General features: G+C 27.9%; 1 protein-coding gene across 2 annotated transcripts in view; it reads left to right on the top strand.

Annotated features, from left to right (window-relative positions):
- The first annotated feature begins 530 nt into the window (after nt 1-530).
- LOC109788862 (diacylglycerol kinase 4-like) overlaps nt 531-19,928 on the top strand; it is a 69,767-nt gene continuing 50,369 nt past the window's right edge. Inside the window, exons 1-7 of one of the 2 annotated variants that reach the window (XR_014434610.1) lie at nt 531-1,222; nt 1,910-2,032; nt 2,621-2,758; nt 2,852-2,937; nt 3,702-3,789; nt 5,554-5,629; nt 17,384-17,466. Coding sequence is in view for 1 of the 2 variants with exons in the window: in XM_020347700.3 (XP_020203289.1) it covers nt 869-1,222; nt 1,910-2,032; nt 2,621-2,758; nt 2,852-2,937; nt 3,702-3,789; nt 5,554-5,629; nt 17,384-17,466 (948 nt within the window). In the remaining variant the exon portion in view is untranslated. The remainder of the gene's footprint in view (nt 1,223-1,909; nt 2,033-2,620; nt 2,759-2,851; nt 2,938-3,701; nt 3,790-5,553; nt 5,630-17,383; nt 17,467-19,928) is intronic. The other variant, XM_020347700.3, reaches the window with a different exon arrangement.

The raw sequence follows: 19,928 nt of genomic DNA, 5'->3' as shown, positions 1-19,928 counted from the left end.
GATTGATCTTAAAATGTCTACATGGTTGCTTTCATTATAATGATATTTAAAATGAGGAAATAGAGAAAAGAAAAGAGAAATATATATATATATATATATATATATATATATATATATATATATATATATATATATATATATATATATATATATATACACATATAAAGAGAGGGGGGAAGGGAGATTTTACGATTAAATTTTATAAAAATAAATACTAGCAAAATTTTAAATATTTAATAGTGTTAAAAATTAATATTAAATGATATTTAATAATTTAAAAAATATTTTGAATATTTAATAATTAATTTATATATATATATATATTTTTTTTTTAATATTTTTTATATAGGTGAGATAAAAAGAAAAAAAATATGAAGAATTTCAAATTCTTACTTTTTTTTTTTAGAAATTGAAACTTTACTATTTAAAGAATTTTACAAATACTTGGAATATTTTAAATTCTTCACCCAACTAAAACATTTTACCATAAGACATTTAAAATTCTTCAAATAAATGAATTAATATACTTAATTCTCGATCCAAACATACCATAATGTTGGAATTTACGATGGTCATAAGATGTACATTAAAAAATTACAAATATAATCAGAGAATACATTTTTTTTTCATAAAAACCTCCAGTTGACTTTGTTCTTGGCCAGGAGCCACCTTTCTTTTGCTAAACTACAAAAACAAACAAACAAAATAAATAAACCACCCGTCAATATCTCATCCCATCTCATTCTTTAGTATCTCATACATTTGCATATCATTATTACATGTGTGTTATTATTCAACAAAATGCATTGAATAAATTAGTACATTAGATCCAGTAGTTACTTTTCCAAATTGGATCAAAACAAAAACAATGAACTCATCGTCATCATCAACAACAGGAGACACGACCAAGGTACCACCAATAAAGTCATCGTCGTCGATTGCAGATTCATTGTGGGGATGCGGAATTTCGAGTGGTATTCATGTGAAAAAGGAAGAGCTTAAGCAAAAGCTAACAATACCACAATACCTACGCTTTTCAATGCAAGATTCCATCAAGTTTAGGGACCCCACCGCTGGCCAAAGTCATTACATTCAAAACAAAGACAACGACAATGTGGTGGCGCCATCCACACCTTTGGTTGTTTTCATTAACCCTCGTAGTGGTGGTCGTTGCGGCCCTATTCTCAAGGAAAGGCTTCAACATCTTATGAGTGAAGAACAGGTCATGTTTTTATCTTTCTTTGCATAATAATAAAATGCGATTATAATATTTTGATTTTGAAATTGTAGTTTTAACTCAAGAATGCCTATTTATGATAGAGCCAATTTCTAAATAATAATAATAATCAACAAATATATAAATATATGCAATATTTTTAATATTCTCATCTTCTATAGAGTAAAATCTTTACATGCCATTTGAAGACACACCCAAAGGATCAAGTTTCTGCATGGATGTGAAATAAATGTTTGCCATATATGAGTGTCTATATATCATTATGCTTTACTCTTTATTTTGAGATATATGGATGGAAGGAACTAAAGAATAAAAAAAAGAGAAGAAATTAATACATGTGACAAATGGTCCAATAAAAATTGAAGAGAAACATAGAAATGTTGAGTGTGTGAATATTATAATTGTTTTTTAAAATACTTTTTATTTGGGATTTAATTTTAGATGGTTTTTTTATGACTTTCAAATTGGAGTGCAACAAATTTAATTTTGTGATGATGAACATATGTACTAATGAAGTATAGAAAATAGTAACTTATATTTGTTTATAATTACAATTTTTCTTGTTAGTTAATTCAAGTTACTGACTAAAAGCGAAATCATAATCTATGACTATTGTTGTTAGAGGATCTTTAGGAATTGATGTTAATATGATTAAAGTAATGTTTATTACAGGTTTTAGACATGTTAGATGTGAAGCCTCATGAGTTTATTCAGTTTGGGTTAGGCTGCCTAGAGATGTTGGCTGGTCTTGGTGATTCTTGTGCTAAAGAAACACGTGAAAGAATAAGGATTGTGGTATACTCTGCTACATTTATTACAAGTGTGCTAAACAACAATATACATTTTGTTTTCACATAATAAACACACAATTATTTGGTTTCATCAACCTCATATATTATTTGGATTATTAATCTTTAATATCAAAACTCATTATTTAGTCTTTTGCCACTGTCCATACATTGTTTAGAAAAATAATAAGTTAAAACCCAAGCATTAGATATTGTATTCTTTTTTCCTTCCTAAGTAAATTCAAATTTATCTTCAAAAATATTTGTTGACACTTACACTAGTGATTAAGAATGTAAAATCAATCTCAATTTGGTCTCTAAAAAATACAATGGCTAGCAAAGGGACAAATATAAGAAATACTGTGACAAACCTTTATGGTTCTTAAAATTGAGATAGGGTTTTTCAATCCCATAAAGACATGTATTTGTAGAAAATTTCTTATGGGTGAATTTTGAAGTTTACTTTTTTCCTCTCCAACATAAAATTAAATAAATAAATTAATATTGATTGTAAATGAGTTTATTAGTTAATATAAATATTTTGTGCATGTATATATGTATGTATGGCGGATGAATGTTTATATCAACTTGATAGGTAGCCGGAGGTGATGGTTCAGTTGGATGGGTATTAGGATGTCTCACAGAACTTCATGAACGAGGTTACGAGTCAGTTCCTCCAGTAGGGATAATACCACTTGGTACAGGCAATGACCTATCTAGGAGTTTTGGTTGGGTAAAATCATATGCCATGAAACTGTGTAAAATAAAAGTTGATTATAGTTGTAAATAATATTAAATTCTTTTTTAATTTATTATGTATTGCCAGGGTGGTTCGTTTCCTTTGACATGGAAACCAGCTATTAAGAGAACTCTTTACAAGGCTAGTATTGGTCCAATTTGTCATTTGGATAGGTATATATTATCTTATAATTTTGCATGGTTAATTATGGTAGACATGCATACTTAAGTTGGTGTCTACAAATTAGTAGTTATTCAAAAAAGTTATTAAAATCTAAGTTGTTGTTTGGTAGAAGACTAAAAATATTGTTGCATATATATGAAACAATTACAATAATGATTTTTTGTAATGATCTTCTAATTCTACTATAAATATTGAATTGATTAAATTAATATAGATGATGACTTCTAGCTTCATGAGTTTCTATTTGCAATTTTAATATACTTAAAAAAACACATCTTTCAAATTTTACTGCTCTCAATTCTTATACTCGAAGAATGGAATCAATACACTAAATTATCGAACAAATTATTACTAATATGTTTCATCAATTGACTTTTTTTTATTATTATAAAAAGATTAATCTATATTTCATAGTTTTTATGATTTAATATGATTACTTTTTTTAAACAAGACAAACTATAAGACACTTTAATGAGTTTTCTACTTCAAATTTTTCAAATAGCTTACAGTATTATTTTAGCAAATTAATTTTTTTTCATAGAATATTTTCTCTTCCAAATTTCAATGCTTCAGTTATAGTTTATATTGTTCCCAAACTGATTTAATTTTATCAATTTGTAAGATATCACATACTTAACTGATAGAATTTCTAAAAGGCTTTGCATTTTTAGTAGTAGTTTTGTGATGATCATGATATCTCTTAGAATTTGAATATAGGTAGACATAACTCTTTCTCTAAATTTCTTCTATGCAGTTGGCGATTTTCACTTTCAATGCCAGAAGGCACAATAATAGAATCACCACATTCTTTGAAGCAAACTATAGAGTTCACACTTGATGAGGTTTTTGGTTCATCTTTTATGTCATATAGCTAAATTTATTCTAGGCATTCATAAAATTAATTGAGTTGGCTTATTTTTTTAAATTGTTGAGGTTCTTTATCAATGTTTTCATATTCATATGATTTTGTTAATGCATACATGAATGATAACCAATTAGGTTATTGTCTTTGAGGCAGTGTCTCATGCTTTAAATAATAAATATTGAATTATGATCAAAATGGTAATAACATATTTTTCTCAATATATATAGAGAAAGTATCAAATGAATATACTTCTAATCATAATAAATAAAAATTATAAATTTAGACTATTAAATATCATTTGAATGATTAAAATTAAAATAAAAACACACGTGACTTTCAAAAGTGGTTGCAACCACTAAATAAATTTCAGTCTTAATCATTCTCGTGTAGTTGTATAACTTAGATTTAAATTTCTTTTTTTCTTTTCTAAGAAAATTAAGAACCATTCTCACTTAAGAAACATCCATAAATACTAAAAAAGTTAAAAGTGACTTTATTTGATCTTAGACATAAATAAAATACAAAATATATAAATTTCATAAAAAAAATATAACTAATTTTTTTTATATCCTAAGATGTTAACCATAAGATTCTATGATCCTTTTTTATTGTATATGATCTTGGTTCATACTTTTGATCCTTGTGCAATTTATTACGTGATTTTAAAACATATAAAATAATGTGTACCTTTTTGATTTGCATACTTCAATTTCATTACAACAGTTGAAAATATAAAAAAACGTAAAACATGAATATGTACTTAGTTTATGACCATTTTTAAAATGACAACTCATAATTTTTTCTACTCATTTTTTTAATAATTGTGATAGAAACAAAGTAAAGTGTTCAATTGGAAGAGTTTAATAAAACTCATTTTGCATGCTTGTGAAGTTGTAGTACCAAGGTAAACATGGGTCATAATATAGAAGAAAATTTATAATTTCCACATAATTATATTTAATCGTAGGTAATATAAATAATAATAGTTTAATTAGTCTTAAAATTCATATGAAAACATTTCATATCTTCAAATTTTCTAGTGAGAGTCAAATGATTAAATAAATATTAGCTATATATTTTTCTTTTTTTTATTGATAAGCCATATAATATTATAAATATAACAAGTTGTTGATCCGAGTGGTACTAGACTCATTCTTCTTAAGTGAGGTCTCGAGTTCGAATCTTTTGTATAAAAGAAAACATGATTGGGAGGAGAAATCCCACTAAATGTGTCTAACTAGACTTCTCAATGGAGATTAGTTATCAACGAAGCTAATAGATACTTTGTACAAATAACATGGTTATCCAAAAAGATAATTTTTTTTTACATTTCAAGTTAATTGGCTTGAAATTATTTTAAAAGCCATATATGTTTAAAGTAATTGTTATAAAGCTTAAACATATTGATCCATTTTGGATTGGTTCTAGTGAATGATAAACACTCTCTCAATAAATTAATATTGAGTACTTTATATATCCGATACAATCAAAGTAAACATAATCTAATTAGTAGAGAATAAAATGATTTTTTTTCTTTCATTGATGTGAAAATTGTATACGAGTCTTGATGATTGTTTTTGTTGTACTCACTTATTTATGATAACTCAATGTCCTACAAGCATAATATTAATGCACACCATTCACACTAATTTTAATATTAGTTATTTTTTTCATTGAGATTTTCACAACTTAATATATTGGTGCATTTTTGTATAATATATAAAGTTTCTTCTGATTGAAGGGCTTAGAAGTTGAAGGAGACTTGCCTAAGAATGTCATATGTTATGAAGGCGTGTTCTACAATTACTTCAGTATAGGTATTGTTGTCTTTTATGTATGCAACAAGTTTCTTCCATAACTATAACTATTAAATTTAAATGATAGTTGTAACAATTTTATAACGAAACATAACCTTAATTATGAAATTATTTGATAAAATGGATTTTTTTTTTCTAAACAAAACCTACAGGAAATTAAAGTAGTGTAGTAGATGAATATTGTCCTAGGTTTTGGATTTCTACCCTTTAAATATATGGGAAGAGTTATCTTTCTATAATAATCCAGGGAGATCTCCAAAAAAATGGAGATGTAAATCAAACATTATATGTTACATACATGTGCATTAAAACTCATAGACTTAAGAAACTCATTAGCGATAATACTTACATTGTGATAAAGATTGTTAAGGGAGAGAGTGAGATTAGTTGCTAGTACCACTTATCTGCATTTTTCAGTGAAACATCGAATCAAATTTTATTACTTTATTGGCCATACTACTAAGGAGTTGTTTTTTCAATTTTCTTAAACTCTTATCATACTATTAGAGTTTCATGGGATAAATTTAAATTAAAAAAACAATTTACATTAAAAGATCCCATGAGAGGAACAACTCCTTTCTCATAGATCATAAACTACCTAGAACCACATTAAGGGTTTGAGATTTTACTTTTGAAGCATGATTTAAGAATTTTCATTGAATAACTTTTGTTTGAATGGAGGATGATCTAATTTTGATCACCAAGCACCAAAAGCATAATGCCTTTACTCAACCCACATGAGCAACACTAGAGAGGGTTTGGTGCTAGTCATAGAAATGGAAAAAATAGTTTTGTAAGACAACACAAAACCTTTATTTTAATGTGATTGGCAAAATTAGGTTAACACGTCCTTTTATATACTACTATTTAACCTAATTTGCATCCTTACTGGATTTGTAAATTAGAAGCCCAATTTATTGTCCAATTTAATTAAATCATATTTAATTAAACCTTTCTTCAATTATTAATTAAATATTATCTAATTAATTAACCATTAAGTTAAATGTCTTTTAACTTAATTACTTACTCTAAGTTTTTTATTTGATGAATGTGACCTTGTAGGTTCTCACTTAATTGATAATAATATTTAAATATCATGTTGAATATAATACTAAATATTTTAGATGAATATTGACATATAACAATGATTAATTGACACCAAATTCATAAGAAAAATTGATGATCAAATTTCAATCTTCCATGACCATAATTACTATAGATTAATTTATCCTTTCATCCATACGCCTTTGATTTGAACACGGGACATAAAAGTGTCATTCTCGTTATGTTCAATCATATATTTGTTAATACCCAAGTAGATGTTTAAACATAAATATAGTCCCAATATCTCATATTGACCCATTCTCGATAGGCACACATATTTCATGTCTCAATCACATTCCTCCACATAATTCATTGTAGACCCAATTAACTAATTTTATAATTACCCTATTACGAATAATATTTGATAGCATGAAAGCCTACAACTCCTAAATGTAAGGATTATAGTGACTTCAAGTCGAAGGATTACTCTACTATGGTTTCCATGAAAAGCACTTATGACACTTGCATAATTATTATAAAGCTTTCTCATAATGGGTCCATTCAACATAAACATTACTTCTAATATTTATACATGTGTCTGACTCAATATCTCATATCCATGATGTGTGAGATGCGATCATCAATCAACTCACACAATAGTCTCAATGTATTATTGTCATCCTAGTTAAAAATAATACTTCACTACAGATAATAGATAAAGTATTGGCCACTAGGGTTAACTCCAACAATCTCCCACTAACACTATGGTGAATCAAACATAATCCTATTGCCTATCAACCTAGTGAGTGCATCATGTTTTTGTTAAGCAAGATGTTTTATAAGTGGGTAACCACATTCTCCAATGTGAGCATTCTACATATCTTAACATCTCTTCTATTTATACTTTATTGAATAAGATAAAAGCCTCTAAATATAAATATACTTTTGGATCACAGATGAGATCTAAGTTCATTAGCTTGCATGATTTCTCTATTGTCATCACAATAAAGGTCAATCAACTCTATAATGCCAAGAACAACTCCAGGTTTAGTAACAAACTTTCTGACTTGAACAACATCCTTAGTTGCATCTGATGCAACTATATATTCAAATTTTATAGTTAAATTGGCAACAATTTCTTTTTATGAACTCTTGTAGCTCATAATGCCACCATTTAAACAAAACATAAATCCTGACTATGATCAAGAATCATCCTTATTGATTTAGAAGTCAACATTGGTGTAATCCCTTACAACGAGCTCTTCCTCATCTCTATATACCAAGAATGAATCCTTTTTAGTACTAAAGGATATTATTGACAGTTATCTTGTCAACTTTACCAAGATCAGATTAGTACCTTCTTTTGATGCTTAAGCATACAAAGCATTTAGTCTAGCACAACTACATACATGATAGATTCGATTTTCGTGGCATATGGTATCTTATTCATGCATTCCCTCTCATCCATTGAAGCATGGGACTGCCAATTGGAAAAGTATACACTATGTGACATATGAGCCTTTTAGCTTATAATCATGCAAATTAAAGCTTTTTAGCACTTCATCAACTCATATACTTTGACTAAGGCTGAAGAATTCCAACGATCTATCTACATAGATCCTGATTCTTAATAATATATTTTGCCCAAGTCCTTTATTGAAAAATAATTTCTCAACCATATTTTCACAAGTAGAAGTGCTGGGATGTTGTTTTCAGTGAGTAGTATGTCATCCACACACAAAACTAAAAAAACAATCATGCTCTCTGTAACCTTCTTGTAGACAAGGCTTTTATTTGTTAAAGATGAATCATATTGTCTAACAATATAACTACAATAAAGTTTACATCTTGTAGAAGCTTGCTTTAATTCATAATGGATCTTTTGCCAGTAACATAGTTTTCCATTTTATCTAGATTGATAAAACTTCTAGTTGTGCCATGTACAAATCCTCAAAAAGATTTCCATTAAGGAATATTGTTTTGACATCTATTTGTCATATCTCATAGCCATGATATGAAATAATAGTAAGTATAATTTGAATGAATTTAAACATCGTAACTGAAAGAAAATGAGATCAACAAAAGAGAGGGAAAAATTTTACTTGCACATAAATGCTTGTCAAAACATAAAACATATAAATTGCACATAAATATGATGACAGACACTCTAATTTGAACCAAAACACACAACATTGAAAAATGTATAAACCTTAAGATTTGAAATTTCGAACAATTTACCGAACAAAGGATTTTGATAGTCACTAAGAGTTTTGTTGCATGAGAGAGAGTGAGAGATAAAATGATAAACCCTAAATTCCCAACATTGCATAATAGATTGTTGTGAAAGAAGGAGTGAGTGATTGTTGGAGAGAGAAAATGACTATAGAAAGAGAAAATAAAATAAAATAAGTAAAAATCATGGTTGAGATGCTTTGATTAAACAAATTATTGGGGGATTTTTTACTAGCAATTTCTATAGTGGTCATTAATGATAGGTTTTCTAATAACAATTATTTATTAGTCATAAGTAGTTTTCATTAGAGAAGAAAATACTTGCAATAGATTTATTGCCACTAAATCATTGTCATTAAAAATAAAATTTGTTAGAAATGGTTTTTAGAAAATATGGTTTATCCAAGACAAGGTGAATTGGATATTAAGAAAAATTCTTTCTGAATATTCTTATTTTAAAAACCTTTCTAAGACTTTCCAATGAAGTATATTGATATACGGTTGAATATATGATACAGTGTTAAGATATTTTGTGCATTTAATATCATATTCTAATAGTCCTATATGCAATATTCATGATTCACATCATACAACATTAAGCTTATAATTAGATTTACAAGAATGTAAATACAAGTGTAAGGATAAAGAAAAATGCACAAAAAATTTATATTGGTTCAACCACATCGACTTGTGACCTACATCCAGTCCCTAATCAACCTGATTGAGATTTTCCATTATCTTTGAATTCAAAAGGTTTACAATCACACAAACACATGTAATACACTTCTACACATTTAAAGAAATCACTTCTTGCAACCTAAGAAGTTTCCTCTTGTAGCACCCCACTACAAGATTCCCTTTTCTTATGGAACTAATTACAGAGATTACGAATTCACTTGATGTATAAACAATTCAGAGAGGTGAATAAAAAATAATGTAGCTTAGCCTAAATTTCCATGTAAATGATGATGATCAATTCAGTTCTTGAATTCTTTCTTGAAGTTCCCATAAAAGGTATCAAACCTTTTCTTGTAGATAAAAATGTTTTTCAAAGAGTATTTTCAAAATAAATATCACAAAGATTCAAGTTTCACTAGGTTCTGAATGTGAAAAATGATATATAGAGTTTTTTGACAGAAATAATTGATTATTTCAATGGATAATCGATTATTTTATTCTTCATAGAAATGAAAATTCACCAAGATCAGTTTAATCAATTATTTCTAAAGATAATCAATTATTCTTAAGAGTTACTTATGAGATAATCAATTATTTCATTGGATAATCGATTATTACAACAATGCTTCTCAAATTTTGAAAAACATAGCAAATAATCAATTATTTTAAGTGATAATTGATTATTTTGATTGAAAACTCAACACTTTGATTTTTCCAATCAGATCTTTTTTCAAATAATTTTTTATAAAAAAATATCATCAAACATCGCCTATACAAAGATTTAAAGCTATGTTAGTTAAAAAATACAAAACAAATATGCAACAATAAATAAATACATAACAAGATACAATTTGCACTTTTATCACTCAAGAGACCTATATTTGTAATCATCAAAGCTAAATACACCATGTCTTCATCTTGAGCTTGATCAACAATGGTAAATATTAAAAGACAAATGTCCACAAATTTAAGTAGTAATATGACTTCTAACTAGCCTTTAATATTGACTATCCTTATGATATGAATCCCATACAAATCAAAATTCAAGCATCTCACAAAGGAATATTTTGAGCAAATTTTTAGGAAAACCCAGGAATTCAAAAGCAAAAATGGATTAAGGTAAGAAATTGAATAACAACACCACAATCTTAAAAAATTGATAAGTTGAGGAATATTTTTTGTGACAACTTCTACTTCACATACCATAACACATAAATAATAAAATTTGAATAACACAATCTTTCATTATTAAAATTCCAAACGTGTTCAGATCGAGAGCACCACATCCATGACTTAAACAAATAACATAATCAGTGGAAATTACAAAAGAAATTCCAAACGTGTTCAGATCGAGAGCACCACATCCCATGCACACAATGGGTGAGACTAGGACTTACAAACCGAGCTATCCCCAAGGACTAATCCCAAAGATTTTACACAAGGGGGCCTTCCCTGGCGGTGTATTCCATGTCGTACCCTTAAAACATTTATGCAAATGATGCATGTAATTCAAGACTCTATGCATTCTCATATCACATCATCATGTCTTATTATCACATATCATCATATCTCATGTCTCATTCACTTTTCACATTATCTCATCATATTCACATAGTCTCCATAGAGCACTCTAATTCCTATCAAAACATATTCAAACGCAAAATTAAATAGACATTCATGCTCAGTAATCATCAGGAAACACAATAGAAAACTCATAAGGTAAAACAGAAAACATTAAAATTTGTCTGTTTTTGTGGGAACTCACAGAGCACTCTAATTCATATCAAAACTTGTTTATTTTCAAAATTAAACACATATTTACACTCAACAAATATCAAGGAATACAACAGAAAACTCAGAAGGTAAAATAGAAAATATTAGAAATTTGCTTGTTTCTCATAGGATTCCCATAAGAACCCACAAAACACTCTAATTCATACCAAAACTTATTTATTTTCAAAGTTAAACACATACTTACACTCAACAAACATCAAGGAACACAACAGAAAACTCAGAAGATAAAACAGAAAACATAAGAAATTTGTTTGTTTCTCATAGGGTTTCCCGAAGGAACTCACAGAAATCTCAAATCATACAATTACAATTCTAAAACTGAAATTAATCATTCATTCAAGCAATTCATACAATTAGTTACATATAAGAAGAACAATAGATGAAACAGACACAATTGGAGAAAAGCCCTCATACATGAACATACAACAAACACAGGATTGAGGCCAATCCCACTACCCAACATACATTCTCACACCCAGAGCGAGGTTTCTCACTTCCCCTTACCTTGTTGAGCAAAAAAGATGAATGGTTAAGTTTGGTGTGATTTCCTCCTCCTTCCGGTTCTCCAAGCTCTGAAGCGTAAACGCGTGCATATGTGAGAAAATGTAAAATGTAAAACTGATCAGCTTTTTTTATTTTATTTTATTTTATTTATTTATTTAAACCTAACCCCCCTTTAACCCTTTAGTAAAAAATGTGAACCATGATTATCAAAATAATTTACCTTCCCTTATTATAAATAATTACAATAAAACACATAATTTTTTTTCAAATACTTATTATAACAAAATATCATAAGAATACATAGTTTTCTAATAAATATTACACAAAATAATTTTCATAAATATTTATTATTTAATTAAAATACTCATAATTATTAAAAACCTCTAAAATATTCTATAAGACCCATTTAATTAATTAAAACAATTATAAGAAAATAAACCCAATAAATATAAAAATAAATAATAATTAAACTATTATATTAGTAGAAAATTAGGGATGTAACTTTTTTGTTTTGTATTTGAAAATTTAAGGATAAAAATCAAAAGTAATTCTTAAGAACATAGAGAGATATTTCTGTTAGAAAACTTAAACCTTTATTTCAAAATGAGTTAAAACTATTTATAATATTAGCATTTGGACTAGTTATACAAGACCTAAAATCCATTGTTTCCTATACTAAAGGTCCTAGTAAATAAAAAGAATAAATCTATTCTAACCAAGCCTAATAAGGTCCAACAAGTATACTAGTAAAAATATATACATACATAAAAAAAGATCGAACAAAGGCCTAAAGAACAAAAATTTTAAAAAATTCCAAAGCCAAACAAATGGCATGGCTAATAAAATTCCAAATACAATATATATCTATTAATTCTCCTCAAACTTTTCCAAGTTCAGCCTTTGATAGACTCCACTATTCTCTTCTTCTTGTGTGAAATGCATCCTTGAATTTGACACTTTATTACGTGTTTCAATAAAAGAGAATGCATCAAAATTTAGTAGAAATAACATTAAGAAAGTCCTACATCTAATGAGACTAGAATTCCTTGGAAGGAAAAAAAGCCTCTTTTTATTTATGTGCTTGCATATCCATCTTTTCATATCAAATACAAGCAGAAGGAAACCACCAAATAATATTAAATGAAAATGCTCCCCTCTCTTGGATCTTGGGTACTTTAGCATAAATCAATCTAGTGAGAATCAAAATCAAGTATACAAAACTATGAACTAAAAATTTAAATTTATCCTTTTTATGTCCATTCTTTCTATCACTAAATTTTAGCATATAATGCCTTAGGTGATTCTCACATAAATGTCCATGACTAATTAAACTTTCACCATGTATTCTTCTAATTAACAAATCATGCAGTGCAAATTTAGGCACCTAAAATGACATATTTTCACACAATTTCCCTTGTTAAAGAATTCATCATGCTCACTTTTTGAAAAAGTAACAACACATGGAAAATGTCTCATAATGATTATACAAGTCTAAATGATGTTCACTAATCTCAAATCTCAAGGACTTGACACCATCACCCAAAACAATATAATTCAAACCCAAAGGGATGTGAAATTCACAAGCATTTTGGATTAACATATGATACACATCAATTAAATCAAAAGCTTTAAAGATGGTATAACCCAAAATTTTCTTCTCTCTATGGTTGCATTGGTCCTGATGTGTTTCCACTTCTTGAAACTGTTTTTCCCATCGATCCTTGATATTCAATTATGTCTTAGACGTCAAAACAAATGAAGTTCCATAGTTAGATTCACAATTGAATTCAAAAATAAATTTTTTAATTTAATTTAGAAGAAGGAATTAGAGTTGTGCATTCTTCCTTTAAGAGCTCATCTCCAATTTGATCACATTTAATCACATAATTAAAATGTCAAGCTTGAAATTCCCTCTTAAGAAACTCTCATTCAAATTCCTTCACAAAAAAGTTAACATAATCAAATGAAAGGTTAGTGTTGGGAACAATCAAAGTCATACATTGTTCAAAACAAGGATTGACATGTGTTTATAAATAGATAGATAGTCTATTTGTAAAAGGCTTTTTGGGTGATGACCCAAAGCAACACCATAAGGATTTAGGCTCAAAGTGGACAATATCTTACTAATGTGGAAACATGTGTGTGTAAAAGCCCCCTATTTGCACAATAGTTAAAATGATCACAAGAAAATTCATAATTTTCTTTACCTTCATCTTTTTTTTTTTTTGCACTTCATTCTTCTTCCAACTCCTTTTCTCAATTTTTTTTATCACAATTTTCTCTTTTATCTTATTTTATTTCAACACTTTTCTCTAATATTTTATTTTCATTATCAACTTTTTTTTTATCCTTAATTGTTTCCTCATGTGAAAATAGACGTTGTTTTATCCGATGACTTTCATGTACAAAAGAAATCTTATTATCCATTTTAATATCACTAGAGGTATTAGATGAGCTAGTTAAACATAACTGGTGACAACTCCATTGTCCATCATGGCCATGGTTTTCTTATTGGAACAATGTAATGCAATATGGTAGTTACCTAAGCATTTAAAACATTTAATTGAATGACTACTAGACATAGAAGGAACTTTAAGGTTAGGAACTTGTTTACCAATTGGAGACTTTGAACCTTGTTGCTTAGTTAAGGGATATCCTTCCTTCTTGCATTTGTCCTTATCACTGGAGGAATCATGGTGATAGGTCATTTTGCATGAATGCTTCATGTCAAGTTATCTCTCCATTTTGTTGGCTTTAATCATGACTCTCCATTTCTTTATGGAACTTATCTACTATCTTTGATCCTTGAGAAAGATGCTGCAACTTGTTGTGAATCTCTATGATAATAGGATGAACATATTGTCTCCTTATAATTCTTTTCATCTCCTCCCAATTGTCCATCAACGATTCTCTATATCTAACTTTCTCCTTCCACTTTTGACCTCAACAAACAAGAGCGTAATCAATTAATTCAAGAGCTACAAGTTTCAACTATTTACCTTCAAAGTAGTTTTGAGATAAGAAAATTTGACTAACATGTATTTCCCACTCCAATTCTTCCTCAGAATCACTTTTCCTTTTCAAATTTGGTATTTTAAGCTTCACTCCCACAATTTTATTCTCTTTGATATTTTTTCCCTCCCTATTTCCTCCATGTTTCCCTCTTCTATGTCCACTTTCCTTCACCTTTCCAATAACCTCTCTCACTTACATAATAAAATGGAAAAATACATTTTTGTGCAAAAAGGCTAGTGTAAATAACCAAAATTTATTTGGACCTCAACACTTTCTAAGTGTTTAGACTCAAGATTCAATCATTTTTTTTTTCACTTTTGAGACTTTTTTCTATAATGTCCACTCTTATCATTTTCCACTCAAACTCCTCTTTAGCTCTTAAAAAGTATTTTCTATCAAAAATTGAATTTGTATTCAAAATGAAAGACGTAACAAATCTTAGTTCAACTCTAAAAGCTAATAAGGAGAAAATTCAAAGAAAAAATCGAGCAATTTTAAAGACAAGTAATAAAAACTAAAAAAAAAAGAAAGGTAACTCAAAGTAGAATGTCAAAGTAGATAAGACAGGAAACACATGACTAGGAAAGACATGGTAATGAGCAACTCAAACTCTTTTGATTATAGTCGACAAAACTTAATTCCCAAAATGGATTTGCACGTAGAACTACAATCCGCACCACTTGATCTTAATTGAGGCACCAATTAAAAACACTAAATCAAGATGTACAATTTAGATTCAGAATAGGAAAAATCAAGAACATAGACCCAAATAAAAATTTAGGCACAATAATTATGAATCAAGTGAACAACATCAAGACACAAATTTGATGTTGAAATTGGATCTAAATACGAAATGATATGAGCTCCATACAAATCAAAATTCAAGGATCTCACAAAGGAATATCTTTTAGGAATGTTTTAGGAAAATACAAGAATTAAAAAGGAAAAATGGATTAAGGTAAGAAATATAAGAACAATGCCGCAACCCTAAAGATTTATAAGTTGAGCAAGATTTTTTTTCTTTGAATTAGGAAATTCAAGAATAAGAATCAAAATTAGTTCTTAAGAATCTAAAAAGAAATTTCTTTCATAAAGTTGAAAGTTGCATTCCAAAATGATTCAAGATTGCTGAAAATATTAGCATTTGACCTATTTATAAAATCCATTATAGCCCATACTAAAGTGACTAACTAAATAACTAGAATAAATCTCCTCCAACCAGGAACAATAAGCTCCAGCAAGCATAATAGTATAAAAAATTACACATATAAAGGTTCAAACAATAGCCTAAAATACAAAATTGAATGAAAAATTCCAAAGCGCAACAAATTGCATGGCTCACAAAATCCCAAATACTAAATATGCCTGATCTATTAATTCTCCTTAAGCTCTTTCGAGTGTAGCCTTTCATAGGTTTCATCATCTTGTATAATCTCATAGTTTCAAGTTTTTAATTTTTGCATTCTTAAAATGAAAATTGATTTTACTATATATGTCTCCCATGAACCACTAGGTCCAAATATCAGTGTGACCATTGTATATCGAAAAGGATGTCCCCAATGGATTATCATTCTCTTTTGGTTTGATGGTAGTTCATCTTCACCAATAGTTATTTCTTAGTCATTTTTCATGTTTTGTTCTCATCCTTCCTTATTCCTTATATACTTACCTTGTGCCATGATTATACCACATCCACTTTGATCCCTAGTTCTTATTAATGCATTTGTTTTCACTCCCTTCTTTATTTGCATATAAAACCTTAGGTATAAAAATAGAGCGATGTGGTTCTTTTAGAATTTGGAGAAAGATAAGAGAAAAACTAAAAGTGGTATTTGTAATTAGGTCATAAGAATGAGTTTACAATATGGTAGTGAGACTGGAGATAGTAATAAAAATTATAAGATCCTATCTAAATATAACATGCATATATATATATATATATATATATATATATAAGCATAAAGGAAAAAGCCCTTTAAATCACACTTGATTTATCTTTGTGATTGTGTTATATGAATGATTTTGTAGAGAGAAATATTTGTACTAGCAAGTCTATCCCTAATATATAATTTTTACTAATTGAATTCTAATAAAGATAAATTATATTTAGGTAAATGACTTTGCACCTAAATATTCTACCACTAAAGTACATTTTTCTACAATGCAGTAAGGCAATACGATACAAAAACATAGTATAGATGAACAAATGACATATTTTTAAACATCAATAAACATAGTATAGATGAACAAATGACATATTTTTAAACATCAATTTCATATTCTTTTATGCAAAGAACTTTATCCAAATGAATGTACTAATAACTATTCATAAAAATTAATTTGGTGAGTAATAGATGAAAATTATTTTTATAAACAAAAATGTCAAAATGTTTACCATTCTTTTGAATTCTTGGCTTCTTTATTGATTTATGAATCTTTAACTTGTTTTTGTTGACATAATTATAGTTTTTTTTTTTCATTTTACAGGAATGGATGCCCAAGTAGCTTATGGTTTTCATCATTTACGTAATGAAAAACCTTACCTTGCCCAAGGTCCAATTGCTAATAAGGTATTAACAATTAAAACTCTTAAGATTTTGAATGTGTTTTATACATAAATATTCTTTCTTAAATACTTAGGTTAACAAGATGAGAAAAATAGACGGGTTAGAAAATCTAAGTGTTTAAATAACATAGTAAAAACTATATCAAATATGGGATTTCATCATATCTTATAAATTATGGGATTATAGCTAATCGTTTTTTATTGCAAATTTTTTTTAATCAAAATTACAATTTTGTAGGGATTCCTAATTAATTATTTTATTTCCAATTATCGATTTTTTTATAGATTCTCAATGTTATCTAGTTATTTTCAAAAAAAATATTAATTACTTAATTATTTGAGTAAAACATAAATAATAATGCCTTTTTATGTTTTTGATCATAAATGATAAAAAAAAAATGATCATAAAAGGAAGAAACCATTCTTTATATTTTATTCAAATGATTGAGCAATACATAAATAGGTAGAGAAAAATCTAAAATGGAACCAAACTATTAACAAATCCTACAATTAATTAGGAATCCCTAAAAAAATAGTAATTACTATATAAACTAAATGTTTGACTACAATTTTTTAAATTATGGGTGAGATTATATTGCAAATTTTTGGATCCCTATCTAACATTCTCTCTAAGGCTAAGAAATGAATACTTGACATTCCTTACTTGCTAAAATTAAACTCAAAATTTAAATTTAATAATAAACTCAAAATTTAACTTTAATAAAGCCTTCATCATAATGTTTACTTCTTGTTACTTGGTGGAGGCATGGTGTTGAGAAAATGCCCCATTTTCCATTTTTTAGTTGACAAAGTTTTTGTCAATTTTTATATGCTTCAATTTTCATATATTTTCTTATGCACTATTTATGTTGATGGTTGACTTGCTTTTAATGTATAGCTTTGTAGGTTCTTGATTGTGAATAAATATATCATGAAGTAACCATAAGGGAATAACCTTAGGTTATAAATTTATCAACGAAAGTGCAAATAAAACATCTTACAAAAATTACTTGAAAATATGATGCATGAAGGTACATATGTGACACCCTTTACCCAAATAATTAACTAAAGAATTTAATTTGTAATAAATGTTAAAACCTCAAGCATTTATAATATACGATTCATATACATCACTTCTCGGTAAAAGGGTTTACAAATCTTTTCAACTTTATTGAATAAAAGAGACACAACTAAATAATGTGTAAAATTAATATAAATTTTAAAACCACCCATTTGAAAAAAACTCCAACATGAAACATGATTAAATTAAACTTGACTAATTTCAATTAAAATCTAAAACTATAAATCTTTGCCTTGATGTCACACTAATCAGAACAAAAATCTCCAAATAAATAAAGCTCTAAGCCTTTCCTTTATCAAATACCTCTTCTTATACTTGATCTATTCCTACAAGTCATGATCAACCCAAACACAAATAATACACAAACGTAAAGAGTAAGGATATATCTCATCCATACATAGAATATATAAGGCATAATGATAGACACACACATCTATAATATCAAAACATCTCATATTCATATAAACCTCCATCCATACATCTACAATAATCATTGCCATACATTCATCCAACACCCACAACCAATAAGTCATATAATTTACTCAATAATAAAATAGGAATCGTGCAATGTATGCTCCTAACTCTACATGCATGTGGTACAAATCTCCCCCTCATCATCATCAATACAAAATAGCCTAGGAGTCATGGAATGGGACCACCTATCAATAGAGATCCCATTCTCGTAAAGATTTTCCCACCATAGCATTTCTCGAGGCATAGGTAGATAACCTATGATATCCCACCTATATATACTTGCATTATCCAGCAAACAAAACATGAATACATGGACTCAACAATCATATTACAATCACACAATATGCAATAACTCACTTCCTCATTTGTCAGTCTACCTCAAGTGATATTATCACTATACATCATCACACAACATGTATCATCATATCTCAATATTATATCTCATCATCATTCATTTCATGCATGATATTATCACTATACATCATCACACAACATGACAATATATATCATCATTACTCATACTATTCATTCATCACATATTATAGCATTATAACATTATTCATCAATATCTCAAGCATTGTACACATCATTCTCAAGTTAAAAATCCACATTTCATATCACTTACAGGCACAAAGTTTCAAGACTAAGCACTTAAAGAATAAAATAACTCACTATTACAACTCACAAAATCTTTCTTTTATCTTAAGCTTTTATGAGGTCGTGTGGTCTAAATACATTATCTAGAGATGTATCTATGTTATCAATTTGATCTTAATTTTATTAGATAGCTAAGATCATTATCTACAACTTCTATGTTGACACCAAAAGTTGACTTTACCATCTAGTATTTTAAAAATTACAAAACTATAGTATTTTAACATAATTTTGATAGTTTGACCTTTGCTCACAAA

This window comes from Cajanus cajan, chromosome 6 (assembly GCF_000230855.2).
Source record: "Cajanus cajan strain Asha chromosome 6, NIPB_CcT2T_4, whole genome shotgun sequence".
NCBI lineage: Eukaryota > Viridiplantae > Streptophyta > Magnoliopsida > Fabales > Fabaceae > Cajanus > Cajanus cajan.
This window is presented reverse-complemented; position numbering and strand designations above follow the sequence as displayed.